Here is a 19,404-nt window from a genome sequence, read left to right as displayed (position 1 = left end):
GGTCCTAGGCGGAACTATCTCTACACATCGTCAGGGAGCTGTGTGCGGTGTGTCTAGCTTGCCAGACATTTCAGGCCCATCTCCAGGGCAAATGTGTATCAGTGTTGACAGACAACACCACAGTGATGTTCTATATAAACAAATAGGATGGTGCTCGCTCCTCTCCCCTGTGCCAGGAAGCCCTCAGATTGAGAGACTTTTGCATCACCCACTCAATACAGTTCGAGGCATCATAGCTGCTGGGCTCACAAAATGAACTGGCCGATCACCTCAGCAGATCCTTTCATGGCCACAAATGGTCTCTCCGCCCAGACATCATAATCAATATCTTCCAGAGGTGGTGGGGGGGGGTCTCCCCAGGTAGACCTGTTCACAACACAGAGCAACAGGAAGTGCCAGCAGTTCTGCTCCTTCCTGAACCACAACCCCGGCTTGATCGCAGACGCCTTTCTCCTCTCGTGGACGGGGTGCCTGCGGTATACATTCCCGCCTTTCCCTCTCGTCCGCAAGGTCCTCCTCAAGATCCGGCAGGACAAGGTATCGCTGATTCTCAGAGTCGTCATGGCCCCGCCAACACTGGTTTTCCACTCTGTTACACCTCTCAGTGGACATGCCCATGGCCTTGCCCATTATTCTGGACCTCATCACGCAGGACCACGGCTGCCTCCAGCACCCCAACCTGGAGTCTCTCCAACTCACAGCATGGAAACTTCATGGCTAAACTCGTTAGAGCCCCAGTGCTCCGATTCGGTTAGGGAGATTCTCCTTGGCAGTAGAAAGCCCTCCACTCATGCCACTTATCTGGCCAAGTAGAAAAGGTTCTCTATTTGGTTCTCACAGAAGCGCACCCCTCCGCTGCAGTCTTCAGTTCCCTTTATGCTGGGCTATGTACTCTACTTAAAGCAGCAGGGGCTGGCATTCTTATTGATGAAGGTGCACCTGGCTCCTATTTCCTCTTTCCACCTGGGTACAGTGGGGCGGTCAGTATTTGCTAACCCCATGGTTGGATGCTTCTTCAAGGGACTAGACAGGCAATTGTGCACGTGGTGCGCACACACCTACTTGGAAGGGACATGAGCAATACATCTCGAAGAACATCAGTTATGAAAGGTAGGTAAGCATTTTTTATAGGCAAGTCATTCGTTGTAATTAATTTGGTACTAAAAAAAAATCTCCTCACTGAGAAATACTCATTTTAACCCAAATGTTGTAAGAGTTAACCAAACAGCAAAAAGGTATTCTCTGCTTTTTGTATAGTGTGGAAATAAATGTTTACAGTGCTTTTCTTCTTTCAACTAGGAGCTGGAAAGCCAGAAGAAATTGTGATTGTTTCAGAGCCTACTCATGAGAGTTTTGTGGTATCCAAAGCCCAAAATGTGAAACTAATGCACCTCACTTTAGTACAACGAGGGACTGTTGATGGTATTGTGGTGGTTGAATCTGGTCACATGACTTTTGTAAACTGTATATTGAAATGTGAAGGAACTGGAGTCTGTGTGCTTACTGGAGCTTCTCTGACTATTACAAACAGTGAGATTACAGGAGCTCAGGTACTGAGTCTGCATGAATGAATTTCAAAAAATAAATTTAATATGCAAGCAAGTATAAAATGTTAACATGCATATTGAAGCTTTTTTTTAAAAAAAATAGGACAAATACTGTTAAATTGCAAGTGGAAATACCTCAAGTTCAAATTCTGTTTTGAAAACTTACATGTAATTTTCAGTTAACTTCCAGTTTTCTGTAGCTAATTCATTTAAGCTCTTCAGGGCAGCAGCCTTGTTTTTATTTGTGGTGTTACTAGGGTGGAGTGCCATCCTCACCTATGGAATTAAGTGTTAGCTGGGAGTTGCTTTCCTACTTATTAAAAACCAAACAGAACTATTAAGCAATATTTGTACTTTTTACATGTAAAACACTTTGATGTAGATACTAAAATATATCCTTGAAGATGTAATTTTAAAGTAATAAATGCTAAGGAATGAATAGTAAAAGATTCCACTCCACCCTTCATTCCAGTGTGAGCAGTAGTTGCAAGGTCCCATAATTGCATAGTTTTATGGGTTTCCATTCCTCACTATAATAAATTGCAGTGGACCAATTTTGACATCTTATATTCATATGAAATTGCAGAACCACTTTTTATATACTTGATTGTAACTCTGAATGCTTTTCCTGTGGCAGTCCTTACTTTCAGGATTTAATTTTTTTGTTTTAATGTACAGGGTGCTGGTGTTGAGCTGCACCCAGGAAGCACAGCCATTTTGGAGGGTAACAAAATTCACCACTGCAATAACTTCAAAACCAGTGAGAGTTCACAGGGTGCCCTAGGTGGAATTAATATTAAGGTAACTAACTGTGCTGTATTCTCCTAGCAATTGTCTGACACTTCTATAAAGTAATAGCTGTACTGTTGCAAATGCAGAAGTTAGTGGAAGCTAAAGAAATTAGGAACTTCATGTTTATTCTAAAAATTGCATTTCTTTAGTTAACATTCGAAACTCAAGTCCTCGTCTATCAACCGTTAGTGTGGAATTTCATGAATCCTATCAGGCAACCTCTAGTGTCCCAGCACACTTCTCAACTTCTTAGACACCAAATGTACAGCAGTTACTGAGGTGCTAAGTATCAGGGCACTGAGAGCTGACTGTGAGTAAGGGCATTTGGTACCTAGGAAAGTGAGAGGCTGGTATGCTGGGTGGTGGTTGGAAGGGGTCCCTGTGCCCAGGCTTCTTGGCAGGGATTGATGAAGTGTTCCTGCTGCATGGGCTTCTTTTGAGGCAGCACGGAAGGGGTATTTTTAGGGGAAAGAGAGGCAGTCCCAAGATCCACTATAGTTTTTAACTCAATCTGCTGCCTCGTATGTAACGCTCAGATTTTGTCATGAATATTTTTAGTAAAAGTCACAGACTGGTCACAGGCAACAAAGAAAAATTCACGGACAAAATTATCCAAATAAAATATCCATGACAAAATTGGAAGTCACTGGGCAGTTGTGGGGGCGGTTCGGAGCTCCAGGGTCCCTCTACCGCCCACAGGGGTACCCCACAGCTCCCAGCCGCTGCGGGCTGAAGTCACGGAGGTTTTGGGAAGTCACGGAATCCGTGACTTCCATGACCTCCATGACAAAATCTTAGCCTTACTCATGTGAAAACTACACACTGCAGAATTAATCTGAGTTATCTACACTCAAGTTACTTCTTGAGTTAGCCTAGCTTGAGTGAGTGGTCACATTGCAAAACACTCAAGCTGTTGTGTTTACACTAGCACTGCACTGACACATGGCACATAAGATTTCTGATTTCATGGTTCTTTGTGCTGCAGTAATATTAGCTGCTCCATGACTTTCCCAGTGAATTGTGGGAGAACATGTCTTTCTGGGCCCACAAAGAAATTGTGGGAAGTCAGTAGAGGTTGCCATTTGAGTGGAGTTTGCATTCATCACTCTCCAGAAAGGTAGTGTGAGCAGCTGAGTTGAGCTCAGTTGAGCTTATACCTTTTGATGGGCCAACCAACTCAATGTGAGCACCATCACACTCAAGTTCACTGCAGTACAGACAAGCCCTGCACTAGAATTGTACCTCAGGTTAGCTAACTAGAATTAGCAATATACCTTTATTTCCGCTGAAGAGAAGTAGTGAAGAAGTTTCCCTTTATTACTGCTTTGATTGGTTGTTACAGATGATCTCACTTGCTCTACTCAACAGTTAAGAATTTACCCTGAGTTCATGATTTTTTGTAGGTCCTTTTCTGTTACATTTTAGTTCCCATCTGTAAGACTTAAGTATGAGTTAACAGGCTAATCCTTTTTTGTGTGTGGTTAGAACTATAGATGATCTGCACAAGAAGGCAGTGCTCATCAATTGTACATGTAACAGCATTTTGCCCATGAGCCAATACAGCTTGTTTTCATAGTTTAACTTAGCCCTGGTCTACACTACGAGTTTAGGTCAAATTTAGCAGCGTTAGATTGATTTAACCCTGCACCCATCCACACAACGAAGCCATATTTATCGACTTAATGGGCTCTTAAAACCGATTTCTGTACTCCTCCCTGGCGAGGGGATTAGCACTGAAATAGACATCGCCGGGTCGAATTTGGGTTAGTGTGGATGCAATTAGATGGTATTTGTCTCCGGGAGCTATCCCACAGTTCTCCATTGTGACTGCTCTGGACAGCGCTCTCAACTTGGATGCACTGGCCAGGTAGACAGGAAAAGCCCTGCGAACTTTTGAATTTCATTTCCTGTTTGGCCAGCATGGCAAGCTGATCAGCACAGTCGACTGTGTAGATCTCATCAGCAGAGGTGACCATGGAGTCCCAAGAATCACAAAAGCGCTCCAGTATGGACCGAACGGGAGGTACTGGATCTGATCGCTGTATGGGGAGACGAATCCGTGCTATCAGAACTCCATTCCAAAAGACGAAATGCCAAAATATTTGAAAAAAATCTCCAAGGGCATGAAGCACGGAGGCTATCACAGGGACCTGCAGCAGTGCCGTGTGAAACTTACGGAGCTCAGGCAAGCCTACCAAAAAACCCAAGAGGCAAATGCCCGCTTGCGGTCAGAGCCCCAGACTTGCTGCTTCTATGATGAGCTGCATGGAATTCTAGGGGGTGCCCCATCAACTACCCCAACACCTGTATGTGGACTCCTGCAAGGGAGTCTCACACAACAGGGATGAGGATTTTGGGGACGAGGAATATGAGGAGGAGGGGGAGGTTGAAGATAGTGCAAACCAGGCAAGCGGAGAAACCATTGTCCCCGACAGCCAGGAACTGTTTATCACCCTGGAACCAATATCCTCCCAAGGCAGGCTCCCAGACCTTGAAGGCAGAGAAGGCACCTCTGGTGAGTGTACCTTTGTAAATATAATACATGGTTTAAAAGCAAGCATGTTTAATGATTAATTTGCCCTGAAGACTTGGAATGCATTCATGGCCAGTACAACTACTGGGAAAGTCTGTTAATGTGTCTGGGGATGGAGCGGAAATCCTCCAGGGACATCTCAATGAAGCTGTCCTGGAGGTACTCCCAAAGCCTTTGCAAAAGGTTTCTGGGGAGGGCAGCCTTATTGCATTCTCCATGATAGGACAGTTTACCACGGCAGGCCAGTAACACGTGGTCTGGAATCATCACATAAGAAAGCTTGGCAGCGTGTGGTCCCAGTGTTTGCTGGCATTCAAGCAACATCCATTCTCTCTCTCTCTCTCTCTGTTATCCTCAGGAGAATGATATCATTCATGGTCACCTGGTTGAAATAGGGGAATTTTTTTAAGGGGACATTCAGAGGTGGTCATTCCTGCTGGGCTGTTTGCCTGTAGCTGAAAAGAAGTCATCCCTGCTGTTAGCCACGCGGTGCAGGGAGGGGTGAAGCCATCATCCCAGAGAATTGGGTGTGTGAGGGCGTGGGGGGTTAGTTGGGTTTCTGCTGCACGTTAACCTGAAAACATCAGCTCCTCCTTTTAAATGGCCATTCTCCCTTTTTTTCCCCTCCCACAGCTGCAAATGTTTCAACGCTGCCACTAGCATCTCCATCCCAGGAGGCTAGTGCAGAGAAGAAGGCGAAAAAAACCGCACGTGTGATGAAATGTTCTCTCAGCTCATGCAGTCCACCCAAACTGAAAGAGCCCAGCAGAATGCATGGAGGCAAACAATGGCAGAGTCCAGGAAAGCACAAAATGAATGCGACAGGACAGGAGGGACGCGCGAGGGGACAGGTGGCGGGATTAAGAGGAAAGGTGGCAGCAGCATGATGAGAGGCAGCAGGATGCAATGCTGAGGCCTACTGGAGGATCAAACTGATATGCTCCGGCGTATGATTGAGGTGCAGGAAAGGCACAGACCGCCACTGCAGCCCCTATGTAACCAACCGCCCTCCTCCCCAAGTTCCATAGTCTCCTCACCCAAACCACCAAGAACGCCTCTGGGCACCCAACCACTCCACCCCAGAGGACTGCCCAAGCAACAGAAGGCTGGCATTCAGCAAGTTTTGAAGTGCAGTGTGGCCTTGTCCTTCCCTCCTCCTCCACCCCTCCCGGGTTACCTTGGCAGTTATCCCCCTATTTGTGTGATGAATTAATAAAGAATGCATGAATTTGAAACAATGACTTTATTGCCTCTGCAAGCAGGGATTGAAGGTGAGAGGGGAGGGTGGTTGGCTTACAGGGAAATAGAGTGAACCAAGGGGCTGGGTTTTCATCAAGGAGAAACAAATAGAACTGTCACACTGTAGCTTGGTCAGCCATGAAACTGGTTTTCAAATCTTCTCAGATGTTCAGCATGGCCTGCTGTGCTCTTCTAACTGCCCTGGTGTCTGGCTGCGTGTAATCAGCGGCCAGGCGATTTGCCTCAACTTCCCACCCTACCATAAATGTCTCCCCCTTACTCTCACAGATATTGTGGAGCACACAGCAAGCAGTAATAACAATGGGAATATTGGTTTCGCTGAGGTCTAACTGAGTCAGTAAACTGTGCCAGCGCGCTTTTAAACATCCAAATGCACATTCTACCACCATTCTGCACTTACTCAGCCTATAGTTGAACAGCTCCTGACTACTGTCCAGGGTGCCTGTGTATGGCTTCATGAGCCATGGCATTAAGGGGTAGGCTGGGTCCCCAAGGATAACTATAGGCATTTCAACATCTCCAACGGTTATTTTCTGGTCTGGAAAGTAAGTCCCTTGCTGCAGCTGTTCATACAGACCAGAGTTCCTGAAGATGCGCGCATCATGTACCTTTCCCTGCCATCCCACGTTGATGTTGGTGAAATGTCCCTTGTGATCCACTAGTGCTTGCAACACCATTGAAAAGTACCCCTTTCCGTTTTTTGTACTGGCTGCCTTGGTGGTCCGGTCCCAAGATAGGGATATGCGTTCCGTCCGTTGCCCCACCAGAGTTAGGGAATCCCATTGCAGCAAAGCCATCTGCTATGACCTGCACATTTCCCAGAGTCACTACCCTTGATAGCAGCAGCTCAGTGATTGCGTTGGCTACTTGGATCATAGCAGCCCCCACAGTAGATTTGCCCACTCCAAATTGATTCCCGACTGACCGGTAGCTGTCTGGCGTTGCAAGCTTCCAGAGGGCTATCGCCACTTGCTTGTGAACTGTGAGGGCTGCTCTCATCTTAATATTCTTGCGCTTCAGGGCAGGGGAAAGCAAGTCACAGAGTTCCATGAAAGTGCCCTTACGCATGCGAAAGTTTTGCAGCCACTGGGAATCATTCCAGACCTGCAACACTATGCGGTCCCACCAGTCTGTGCTTGTTTCCCGGGGCCAGAATCTGTGTTCCATGGCATGAGCCTGCCTCATTGCCACCAGGATGGCCAAATTGCCGGGGCTTGTGCTTGTGCTTTGATAGAAGTCCATGTCCTCAACACTCATCACCGTGCTGCCATCACCTCCTCGCCTGCTTTTGCAGGTTCTGGTTCTGCATATACTGCATGATAATGCGCGAGGTGTTTACAATGCTCATAACTGCCGTGGTGATCTGAGTGGGCTCTATGCTTGCCGTGGTATGGCGTCTGCAGGAGAACAGAGTTGCAGGGGAAGTGGTGGTTGGATGATCAGTTTTGCTGACCTACTTCACCGTCTGCTGCCAGGACACAACAGCTGAGCGGGCTGCACGCTTTCCGTGGTATGGCAAGACAAGAGTAGCCAAGCAGAGTTGCAGTGGAAGTGGCCCTGCAAGACCACCAGGAGAGCAGAGTGCCAGCAGAAGCGGTGGATGACGACTGTCATATAGAGGACCTGCGAGGTGGATTCATAGCATCAGGAGGGCAGAGTGGCAGCGGAAGCTGTGAATGACGATGACAGTTAGCAGTCCTACTGCTGAAAGCAGTATGGCGCCCGCACGGAAAAAAGGCGTGAAACGATTGTTTGCCGTTGCTTTCACAGAGGGAGGGGCGACTGACGACATGTACCCAAAACCACTTGTGACAATATTTTTTCCCCCATCAGGCATTGGGAGCTTAACCCAGAATTCCAATGTGCGGCGGAGACTGTGGGAACTGTGAGATAGCTACCCATAGTGCAACGCTCCAAAAGTCGACACTAGCCTTGGTACTGTGGACGCACTCCACCGACTTAATGCGCTTAGTGGGGACACACAATCGACTGTATAAAATCGCTTTCTAAAAAATCAACTTCTATAAATTCGACCTTAGAGACTAATGGTCCTATCTACTCTGACTACTTGTAGATCACAGGCTGTTGAGTTTCACCAAGTTACTCCTGTGTGGAGCCCAACAACTTGTTTGACTGAACTAAAGCATATCTTCCATAAAGGCCTCCAATATTGATTTGAAGCCATCAAGAGATGGAGAAACCACGACTTCCCATTGTAGTTTGTTCCAATGGTTAATCATTCACTTCAGGTACCAGGCTGAGCTTGTAGGAACTGGCACTTTAAAAAAAATTGAGCAAGACTCATCTGGTAGTCATTGAGACTATTACAATATGGATATTGCTGTAGGAGTAAAAATAAATACATAAGGAATAAATGAACAAGGAGATCTTGTAAAATTTCCTTATGTTTAAATTCTCAGCAAAACAGTTTTTCACAATGTTCTCATCAGTATCTGTATTAAACAGTGATTTGGACATGGAATAGGTCATGTGTCTTGTGTAGCTGTGCTATCAAAACTGCTCAGCAGTATTAGGATTTCAGTCAGAAAATGAAGAATGACAGACAATTTCAGACCCATTGTGAACTGTTGCTAGGGCAGAGCTGGATATGGTGAATGGATTGAAGCTACTAGTTATACTATACTTTGTGAAAGATACTTGCTTAAATATGGTAACAGTAGAAAGTGGGAAGCTTCAAAGGATGTTCAATCAAATTTCAATAAATTGAAACTAGTCTTAGTACTGAAATCAGTAGTTTTAGAAGTTAAAATGTATTTGCTCAGTCTTTTCAGATTTGAATTAGGTTGCCCCTTTTAAACGTTATGAGAGAGTCTACGAATTTGGGATAAGGCATTGCCATTTTGAGAGGAATACTTAACTATAAAGGAAAGTGAGTTTCTTTTGAACGTGAACAGTGCAAGCATTCTTTTATGCCATGTTTAAGTGTGTAAGAACACAATGCACCCTTCAAATCTAGTTTGTTTTGAATCCTTAACAGGTTGTTCCTGTCCCTAAACTGAAGATGAAAAATAATCACATTTATAGTAACAATGGTTATGGAGTGACCATTCTTCAGCCTATGGACCAACTCTCTACTACAGGAGGGATACTGGAATTTACTGCATCAGGAGATGCAGAGGAAGATATGCTTTCCAAACTAATGCATGAATTGAGCCTAGAGATGAGTAGTAACACACTAGATGATATCAAAGGTCTCAGCATAGTTAATAGTTAAACATGCTTTTGATGTATGTTTTGGTATATAACAATTGTTTGGTTAAAGCAACAGTACTCCAAGTTGAAGACTGTTAGTCTTAAATGCTTCTTTGAATTAATGTTATGGAAAATGACTAGAGTTACCCTTACTGTGCTTTGCTAACGTTTTGAGCATCTAACTGTAACACACACCTTCAGTCCTGGATTACAATGAGTCTCCTTTGACTTAATAGTCTAAATGGGGAACAGATATTTTTCCTCTCAGCAGGCTAGGAAAGTAATTTTATAAACACTGAAGAACAGCCTGTGTCTACAGTAGTCTGAGCCTTAGTTTTGCCACTGTTACTACCACTGGTAGAGCTGCACTGGCAATAACAGTTGAGCACTAATGTAGAACACCCTTACATAGTCATTATCCAGACCTACTCTGAGTAGGATTAGACAACTTTGGCTAAAATGTCAGTGCTAACTTATTCATAGTAACCACAATAGAAGGGTCACTATCAGTAGAGCTGCACGAGGAAACGTAGATAATGGAAAATCTCTTACCTGGTAATTTTCTTTCTGCTAGCAGTGTCTTCCACAATTCTGCTACATTTGAGCTATTTCTCTCCTGGCTGCAGTTTGCAGAGACATTTCAAAGCTGTGCTAGCTAAACCCCCTCCTCCTCCAATCTACTGCCAGATGATTCATTCGAAAGCTGTGTAAAAACTTGTAGAAAATAATTAGTAACAATAATTCCAATTCCAACCAAATAACTAAGTACAGCAAGTCCTTGCTTGGAAGGTAACTATCCAGATAAGATGTTCACCCTCAGCTGACAAGCCATCCACGGTGGGTAGAATTGTGGGAGATGCTGCTAGCAGACAAAATGATCAGGTAGGAAATTTTCCATTCTGCAGCCCAGCATCTCCTACAATTCTGCTACATATGAGAAGACGCAAGCAGTGAACAGGAGTAAGGAGGGTAAGAGAACAAAGAAAAGGAAAAAACATTTTCAGGATTGCTCAGAAAGCAAGGTTATTACTGGATTACAGTCTGCAGCACGCTCCTGCCAAAGGAAGTCTCTTCAGAAGACTCTCTATAGTGTCTGATAAAGGTGTTAGTCCTCCTCCATGTCGCTATTCTGCAGACCCCTGTGGTGGAAGCACATGTTCTTTTGGCCCAAGAGGTTGCCAGGGGTCTTGTGGAGTAGGCCCCAATTCCTTCTGGACCAGCACACACATGCCTTGTAGGTCTCCACAATACATAGTCTGATCTATCCAACCAAGGACAGCTTGGATACCCTAAGGCCCTGGCATGTTGGGTGAAAAGAAGCCAACAGAGAGCCTGATCTCCTTATAGATTCTGTACACTTAATATAAATCTTTAGTGCTCATCTGACATCTAAAGTGTGCCATAGCTTCCCAGTCAGTGGCTGTGGACAGAATGAAGGGAGGAGTCTCCTATGAGACATGGAAAGGAGAATTCTCCTTATGCAAGAACACTTTTGAAATTCTTAGCACCACCCTTACCATCATGGAACACATAATAAGGTTCCTGCATAGATGAGTTCCAGAATTAGCAGCCTTATCTGATGGTTGTGATAGCAACCAGAAAACAGGTTTTGATGGAGAGGTAACGTGATACAGCTATGTCCAAGGCTCGAAGGGAAGGATGGTTAGGGCTTTCAACACCAGTGGTAGGTCCCACTTCAGGAAAATCAGTCTGACAACTGATCTGGCCAGTAAAACTTCTATGAGGAGCCTGGATACCTGAGGCTTATTGGCCAGGGAGCCAAATGATACTGCAAACCAGTACACTACGAAGGGCTGACACTTGGCAAGCTGTGGTGTTTGGCATGAACTCTTATCCACTCCTTTCTGAAGAAAGTCCAATTTAACTGGAGTCCCATGATCTCTTGGATTTACTCTGTGCTCGACACCAACTGCTGAATTTGGTCCAGCCGGTGAAATAGGATTTTAGTGTGGAACCCCTCCTAGAAGACAGCAGAATCCCTGTCACTTTGGAAGATGTGCCACATGGGGCTAACACATCCCTTTTAACAGCCAGGCTGTCAGATGAAGATGGGCTGCATCCAGATGGAGAAATGGTCCTTGATAAAGGATGTCTGAGCTCACCAGTAGCTGCAATGATGGTTTCAGCTTTAGATCTATCATGTTAGAGAACCCGGGTCTCCATGGCCAGGGGAGAGTTAATATCATCCTCGCTTTTTCTTGCCTCATCTTTTGGCTCATTTTCCCTATGAGAAAGAAGGGTGGGAACATGCACAGTCAGCCTTGAGACCATCTGTTTGACAGAGCATCTGTTCCCATAGACTTGGATCTGCTTCCCTGGGGAAGTATTTCAGCCACTTTGCATTCTTATGATTGGCAAGCTGGTCAGTTGATGGGAATCAAACATCTATGTGATCAGATTGAAGATAATTCTGTAATTATTAATTGTAATGGCTGAGCTAGTTTGCCTTTCAGTTCAGTTCCTCTTTTATGTGGATTATTTTTAGGTAACGGAGAATCTTTTCTGCCCACACCTTTATCTCCAACGCTGCTTCTCCTTCCTTAGTTGTTTATGTATGCAACCATTGTCATGCTGTCTGACTTACCATGATGTAGTTGCCTTCCACATGTCTCTGGAATTTCAAACAGCTGGTTTGACCCTCTGAGCTCCAAGAGATTGATGCTGAGATTCCTTTCCCTGGGCTTCAGATGTGCTCCCCATCTGTCTAGGCTGGCATTGGTAAGAATCTGACAGTCTGGAAGGTATATGGAGACTGACTCCCTGAGATGGGCAATCCCGGGCAAATTCCACAGAGCAGTCTGGTTTCAGACTAGTACCTGATTTTGCATGTGCTCCGGGGATTGGTCTCATACTTTCAGAAGAAAGGCCATGGAGGCATCTGATGTGTGACCTTGCCCATGAGGAGATTCCTGTGCATGAGACCAGGAGGCTCAGTAGCTGAAGCTGCACGGCTATGGTTGGGCTCATGCACTGGTCCAGCATGGATATCAGATCGTGAATCTTCTGGAATCTGTTAAGTGATGGTTGATAGATCAGTGTTGTTAATGTGTTCTTCCACATCCAGATGAATAATCCTCGTCAACGGAATCCAGGAACTTTTCTTTGTGTTTATCACAAATCCATGTGCTTGCAGAAGATTCAGAGTCCAGATCGTGGCCCTACGTGCTGTGGGACAGGGCTCATCCAGAAAGGGATACAGGTGAATACTCTGGGATTTGAGTCTGCCCATGATCACTGCCAGCATCTTCATAAATCCCTGGGGACCAAGAGACCAAATGTCAGTGTTCAGTACTGGTAGTGATCTTAAAAGCCTGTGGTGGAACGTGGAGGCTGAGTCTGCCAAATCCACTGAGGTTAGGAAGTGGCCTTGAGACAGGAATGTCACTATCAAAGCTAGGGACTCCATCCAGAATTTTCTTCATCTGTTTTTGAAGAGGTTGAGTATGGCCCTGACTTCTCCAGCGCACTTCTGAACAACGAAGGAGGAGTAAAAACTTTGAGCAGTGTTCTTCTGGGGGAACGTCTATCACTCCTATGTCCAGATGGGAAATCTCATTGCAGACCTACTAACGCTTTGTGGGGTCACTCGTTATTGGAGACTGGATGAAGAAGCGAGGAGGCAGGGCCCTTAGCATGAGGAAGTATCCCTGGTGCACCCTCTCTCGCATCTACTTGTGTGTGGTAAAAGCAAGACGTTCATCTGGAAATTGAGATTCTGCCTCTAAACTGAGGTCTAGGTGGAGGCACACTCATTCATTGTCATAATAAACTCATGGAGGTTGTGGAAGCCAGCCTTAGGTTTTCTGATCACTTCTGAGTTCCAAGGTTCTCTCTTAACGTGTGTTATCTTTCCTCTGGAACCTCTGTGAGGAAGGTGGAAAAAAGGAGCGTCTGTCTGATAGTAGCTTTGTAGTCCGTTTTTTGAACACTAACTGGAGAGGGGAGGGACTGTTAGACTCTTGTCTAATTTTTCTCCCAGGGGAGGTCCTGTGAATTCAGAGGAGCAAGGATTTGTTTGGATTGAATATCTACCTTACAGAGATGAAGCCATGTATCTCTTGGCTGCTGAGCTGGATGCTGTGATATGGGCAGAAAAATCTTATAGCATCCATTGAAGCATCTGCCACCAATGCTGTTGTTTGGGAGATTTTCTTAAGTCCAGTTGGTCTCTGCCCTTTAGGGCTTTAAAGTCCTCTAGCCATGACATTGTGACTCAAGCAAAGCCTGTGGCTGCCAGAGATGCTCTGAGGAGGCATCAGATTCCCTTCCAAGGATGGCCTTCCACCTTGCTGTCCACTGGATCCTTGGGGAAGAAGTCCCCTTCAGTTGGAATAACCATATCTTTTGGTAGAGGTGCTATAGCAGCATCAATCTTAAGTACATCTGAGAGAGCATTGTTTGGCTTTTTCTGCTTGTAGAATCAGAACCTGCCTGTTAGTGTTTACCCTTTTCAAGAGACTCCCATTCCTCCCTGATTACTTCTTCGAAGAGTGCAGGGGAATCACTGTGTAAGGAGAAAATTTGGAAGGGAGGAATTTACTCTGAGGCTTACCTTAGAGGCCTGCTTAGATTGGATCTGGATTGTGGATACCACTTTTTTGCACGTGGTTTCAAACTTCAGGATTTAGCCCCTGGGCCAGCTGAATGAAATCCCAATCCTTAGGTCTCCCTGTTCTGCTCTTTCTGCCCCGTTGGGCATTTCTGGAATGAAATCGCAGCTTCTTGAAGCAATAGGAGTCTCATCAACATGCCTGTTCCACTCCAAACTCTGTGCCTAGCCGTGCTATGGTCAGCTGGCTGAGAATAGGCAGGGCATAATTTGCTATCTGTAGAGCCTTTCAGGCTTAGCCACCGTGGTGCAACTGCTGCGCTATCCCTGAAAGGAGGAAGAAGAGCTCAGCAGAGAGGCACTGCAGTGGAGACTCTGGGTGGCTTCAGCCACCTGCTTCTAAATACTTGGTCCAGGAGGAGGAGAGAACAAAGAAGGCTGCTTGCTAATGCCTTAAAATGAAAAAATGTAAAAGGCAAGGTTAGGAGTGGAGAGAACCACCACTGATTGCTGGGTGGAGGCAATATCTTGCCCTCAGGTCAAGAAAGGGACTGTGTCTAGCACAGGCTATGCTACAGCTTTTAATTGCCTCTGAAAGAAGCAGACAGGAGTGGGGGAATAGCTTATAAGTAGCAGAATTGTGGGAGACACTGGGCTGCAGAAAGCTGTACTATATAGAATTTTCCCCATTATATAGATTTATATTTTCTCAGTGTAAGACAACTAATTTAAATTTAGTTTTCATTGCCTGTAGTTTGAGTCCACAATAGGTTACAGCATCAATGGTGGTTAGCAAGAGATCAGCCCACTGCCTTCTCCCACCTTACTAAAACAGGAGTAAGAACTTCCCAGTACTATTAACAAGAGAAACCTTGAGGAATTCTTAGCAGTATTCATATATCACTTAACAAGCTCAGTAGCCGAGAGGATAAAAATTGTGCAAAATGTGTTCTCCCTCAGCCATATATATCTGTTTCAGTTTAAAGTTGGGTTTTTTGGTTTATTTTTTTGTTTTTTATATACACATCTAATTACAAAATACAGTTTTCTGCGTATTTGTTTCAGCGTACATCCGCAGTAATTTAGTATAATAGGGTATATTATACCTTATACTAAGATTAAGGAAATCAAAAGTAAGGAGAAAAAGGTGCACCATACAGTAAACTAGAGGAAAAAATAGGAGTGGATAGCTCAGATAGTTGGTAATGGAATAAAGTCTTTAAGCAATACATTACCAGTTTACATCCAGCTCAGGTTGGTTATTACTGAACTCTACTGCTATCTAATTATTTCTGTCGCTTATGGGAGGGGTAGGCTGTTTCTTTTAGAGTTAAACCCCTAAAATCAGAGGTGGTGGGGGGAAGGGGAAGGTTGTGACACTCAAGTTCTGTCCATAGCTCTTCATGTGAGACAGCACCCGATTACAAGCATGAGATATCACATTCTCTGGCCTTGGCTCTGTTAGCATACATACACACATGGAGTTCTGCTGGATTCCCGCTGGATTCCCTGTGCTTGCCCCTCTGAGTTAGTTTGGCTCCCCTTTGCACCAGGTCAGATACATGCAGGACTCTGAGGGTCCTTTGCCCTTACTCATTGTCCTAAAATGCTGCCACTCCTAGTAGAATGGGTAGAGAACAGAAATCCTCTCTCATCATACAGGTTATTTCACTGCTTAACTGTCAACATTGTATGTTAATATCTGTTTAGATGAAGGGGGTTTTTCATACCTCTGAGTTAATTTCAGAGTCTGCAAGCATTGCTACATTAACCTCAAACACTTCTCTTGAAGGTTCCTGTGTCTGACCTAGAGAAACCTCGCCCATGTTATTACCTTACTAGACACAGTTCTCTATAGAGCAAGGCAGCACATACTAGTAGCCAACCAAAATGGATGTAAATCTGCTGTGAAAGGTGACAGTGTCATCTGGCACTGCAGCAGGGCCTATTTGCGCAGTGCATTCTAAAGCAAAGGAAGAGATTCCCCACACATCAGCTGTTCAAATTATCGACTAAAGGTGTAGCCAATTGTTTGACTACACTCATGGATCATTCTTAAAAGTGTTCAAGACCAAATAATCCAATTTAACTAAATACACTATCTAAAGCAGGGATGGGCAAACTTTTTGGCCTGAGGGCCACATCTGGGTGGGGAAATTGCATGCAGGGCCATGAATGTAGGGCTGGGGCAGGGATGCGGGGTGTGCAGGAAGGGTCTCGGGCAAGGGATTGGGGTGCAGGCTCCTGCCTGCCCTGGCCCTGTGCTGCTCCCGGAAGTGGCCAACACCATGTCCCTGCAGCCCCTGTGGGAGGTGGGGGAAGGCAGAGGGCTCCATGCACTGCCCTTGCCTGCGGGTACCTCCCTCAAAGCTCCCACGGGCCGCAGTTCCCTGTTCCTGGCCAATGGGAGCTGCAGGGGGCGGTACCTGCAGGTGAGGGCAGTGTGCAGAACCCTCTGTCCCTGCCCCCAGGGGCCACAGGGACATGGTGTCAGCTGCTTCCGGGAGTGCTGCGGGATCCGAGCCATAGTTTGCCCATCCCTGGTCTAAAGACGAAGCAGTACAATAAAAAGGAGACATAAAAATGCTTGCAGCCATAAGCTTCAAAGTTATGCATTTCAGCTAGTAGTAACGATTTTACAAGTTACAACTCTTTACACATCACTTTCAAGGTTAACCCACTAGTTTGTGCCAGCTTTGTCCTTGGTATCGCCCTGTACTTTCCCATATTTTGTTTTGAATATTACACTCCATGTGTTAATGAGCCGTGAAAGTAAATCCTAACTGTGCTTGCTACAAAGCATTCATGCATCTTTGCTTTGCCATGTTTCCTATTTTCTAATTGTAAAGACGATTTCAGCTTTGACTAGTAGGATATTTGACATGGGTGAACAGAATTGTGGGGAGAACACAATACTTAACGTAGCTTCCCAACACATATGTATGGTGTATATTATATTAATACTGTGCTCATAACTATTAATGTAGCGTATTCTACACCTAACTATACATATTGGTGAACAAAGTCCTATGATTTCAAACCTCTGCTTCTGTCCATTCAGTCCAATCATGGTCTGAAGCAGCAATGACTAATAATCCCTTGCAGTTCTGAAGAATTGTTGATATCTGTCCCACATGCTCGTTTACCCCCTGGAGACAATAAAGAGGTTTCTCCCAAATTTCTCATACCTTCTATAGACAAATGATAAACCTAAAAGGAAACAGCCATTCTCAAGTCCAGAATCCAATCATCATACAGAGACAAAACACGTTAAGTCTTGTGAACAGAACACTTTATTAAGAACAAAGTATACAGACTGTGGTACTCTGTAGTAAGGACTCTATTTTACATAATATCACCACTAGTCCTAAACAGTTCGTTTCAAGCTACTGTGAACAAGTAGGATAACAAACAGACTTCTGTATTAGCATCAAAGAAGTTCCAGAAGGAAACATGCACATTTTTGTAGAGTACAAGACAGACTTCAATGGATTTCAATAACCACCACGCCCCCTTCCTTGGCCCCCAAACCCACCTCCATAGTTACCTCTATTCCCACCACCCTGGTACCCTCTATATCCCCCACCCGAGCCTCGATACCCTCCCCCAGACCCTTTATATCCCCCACCACCTCTATAACCTCCCCCAGAGCCACCTTGGTATCCTCTTCCTCCAGAGCCACCTCGGTATGAGTTATATCCACCGCCATAGCCTCCACCACCATAGCCTCCACCTCTGTAGCCAGAGCCACGCTGGTTAACTCCCCGTCCTCTGAATCCACCTCCATTGTCATATCGAGCCATTTTGGGGGGACGAGGACCATCTCCAAACCTAGGAAAGAAAAGTTTTAAGAAAAAATTTATTTAACACTCACAACTTTAAAAGGATTCAATATTTTCACCACCACCAGAGTGGAGAGTTCCAAAAACGTAAAACTCCCACTCCTCTTATGCAGCAGAGCAGTATGCTCAAATCCCACACCCAACTTAGACATTTATTCCCTGTAAAGCTTCATTAAAGAGCAGCCCAGAGTGATCTCATCTGGTCCAGGACCAGACCCATCCCAAAAAAATTCTAAAGCAGAGATAAAATTATCCACTGACGTGGACTTTGTCAAAAACAACAACTCATAGGTAGGGGTGACAGTTTTCAGCTTATGTGGGAAGTGCTGGGCTCTCTATTTTGCCCCTCGTGATATGTTTAAGAAAAAAATAGAAGTTGGTCCCTCATTTTGATCAGTTACCCATACTCCATACAGTTGAGTCTCCCCCACGTTTGTTAAATTATCTACATCAGAAATAAGGAATGAAACAGGTTATTAGAGGCAGGGCTGCCTAATAAGGCTGCCTGACATGTCCCACTGTAAGACTCGGTTTTCAATCGTTTATAATTTTGCCAAAGTCCCCTTATGGGGCTGAAGTTTTCCATGCCAGCCACTTGCCTCAGGCTGAATTTCAACCAAAGTGGCTGAGCCGTTTCCATTTGAGGCTACTGCTAACAATGGTCCAATGATATACACAGTTTCTGTTCTGCTTATATAACAGCAGAATAATGAACATTAAAGTCTCTGAAGTCATTAACATGTAGCCCTGTAAATTCACCCAGCATTTGAGAAAATAATGGGGAAGGGCCTGCAGGAGAAGGGAGAGAGGACTGGAAATAGGATGTGCTTGACATAGTTCGGGAAGGAGAGGGGGTGGGGTGGAGGAGAGAGAGAGTCAGCCTGTTCCCCAAAGCACAAAGGATACTGAAACAGGAACCCCCTCCCACCATGCAGCCCTTCAGCAGTGGTACTAGGACTGATACTAAAGCAGAGAAAAGGTTCTTTGTTAGAACTTTCATTTGTAGACATCAGAGCTCTACAGCTCCCTTTCCCCTATACATAGGCATGTTTACCAGTGGTATGGAAAAGCACAAATAGGTATTGTATTGTGAGACTGGTGTGGACTGAGACCAACTATTTTCAGATATTTTTTATAAAAACTGCTAAAGTGGTTCTTGCCGTCTGTAATGGTTTGCTGTACTGAGCAACACAGGTACAGTTTAGTGGTTTAGGAGCGTGGAGCACTTCCTTGATTTCTATCATTCTTATACAGACTGGATGAGGAGCTTCAGCACCCATTCGCTACAAGAGAAATCCCAACCCTGATGTGTGCTTTGCCCACACTGAAGCTGACTAGTAATGTTAGAGTAGTGTTTTCTACTCTTAGGCAGCCATTAGGACCAAAGGGAATCCTAGCATCATCCAGTCTGAATAGATAAGCACTCAAGAAATGATGCATGGATCTCTTCAGGAAGAATATTTGTGGTAGAATGGAGAAGTCAAACACTATCAACCAAATACATTTCTCTCCTTGCCTGCAGTTCAACCATTACTATATCTCCAGAGATTTGGGAAAAGTCATCTTTACATCTTAAATCTGTTCTGCATAATGAGCAATACAAATTGATGTGAAGGATATGAAATCGCAGGTGATCTAAACATCCTT

General features: G+C 44.9%; 2 protein-coding genes across 4 annotated transcripts in view; one reads left to right on the top strand and one right to left on the bottom strand.

Annotated features, from left to right (window-relative positions):
* The window catches only part of SHCBP1L (SHC binding and spindle associated 1 like), a 67,521-nt gene extending 58,154 nt beyond the window's left edge, over positions 1 to 9,367 (top strand). Inside the window, exons 8-10 of the mRNA XM_077825010.1 lie at positions 1,300 to 1,550; positions 2,226 to 2,348; positions 9,131 to 9,367. Coding sequence (XP_077681136.1) covers positions 1,300 to 1,550; positions 2,226 to 2,348; positions 9,131 to 9,367 — 611 coding nt within the window. The remainder of the gene's footprint in view (positions 1 to 1,299; positions 1,551 to 2,225; positions 2,349 to 9,130) is intronic.
* A 7,823-nt stretch (positions 9,368 to 17,190) lies between these two features.
* DHX9 (DExH-box helicase 9) overlaps positions 17,191 to 19,404 on the bottom strand; it is a 41,513-nt gene continuing 39,299 nt past the window's right edge. For all 3 annotated transcript variants that reach the window (XM_077825281.1, XM_077825282.1, XM_077825284.1), the window contains one exon: positions 17,191 to 17,746. In XM_077825281.1, the coding sequence (XP_077681407.1) occupies positions 17,410 to 17,746 (337 nt within the window). In that variant the 3' untranslated portion in view covers positions 17,191 to 17,409. The remainder of the gene's footprint in view (positions 17,747 to 19,404) is intronic.

This window comes from Eretmochelys imbricata, chromosome 8, assembly GCF_965152235.1.
Source record: "Eretmochelys imbricata isolate rEreImb1 chromosome 8, rEreImb1.hap1, whole genome shotgun sequence".
In the NCBI taxonomy this organism is placed as follows: Eukaryota; Metazoa; Chordata; order Testudines; family Cheloniidae; genus Eretmochelys; species Eretmochelys imbricata.
This window is presented reverse-complemented; position numbering and strand designations above follow the sequence as displayed.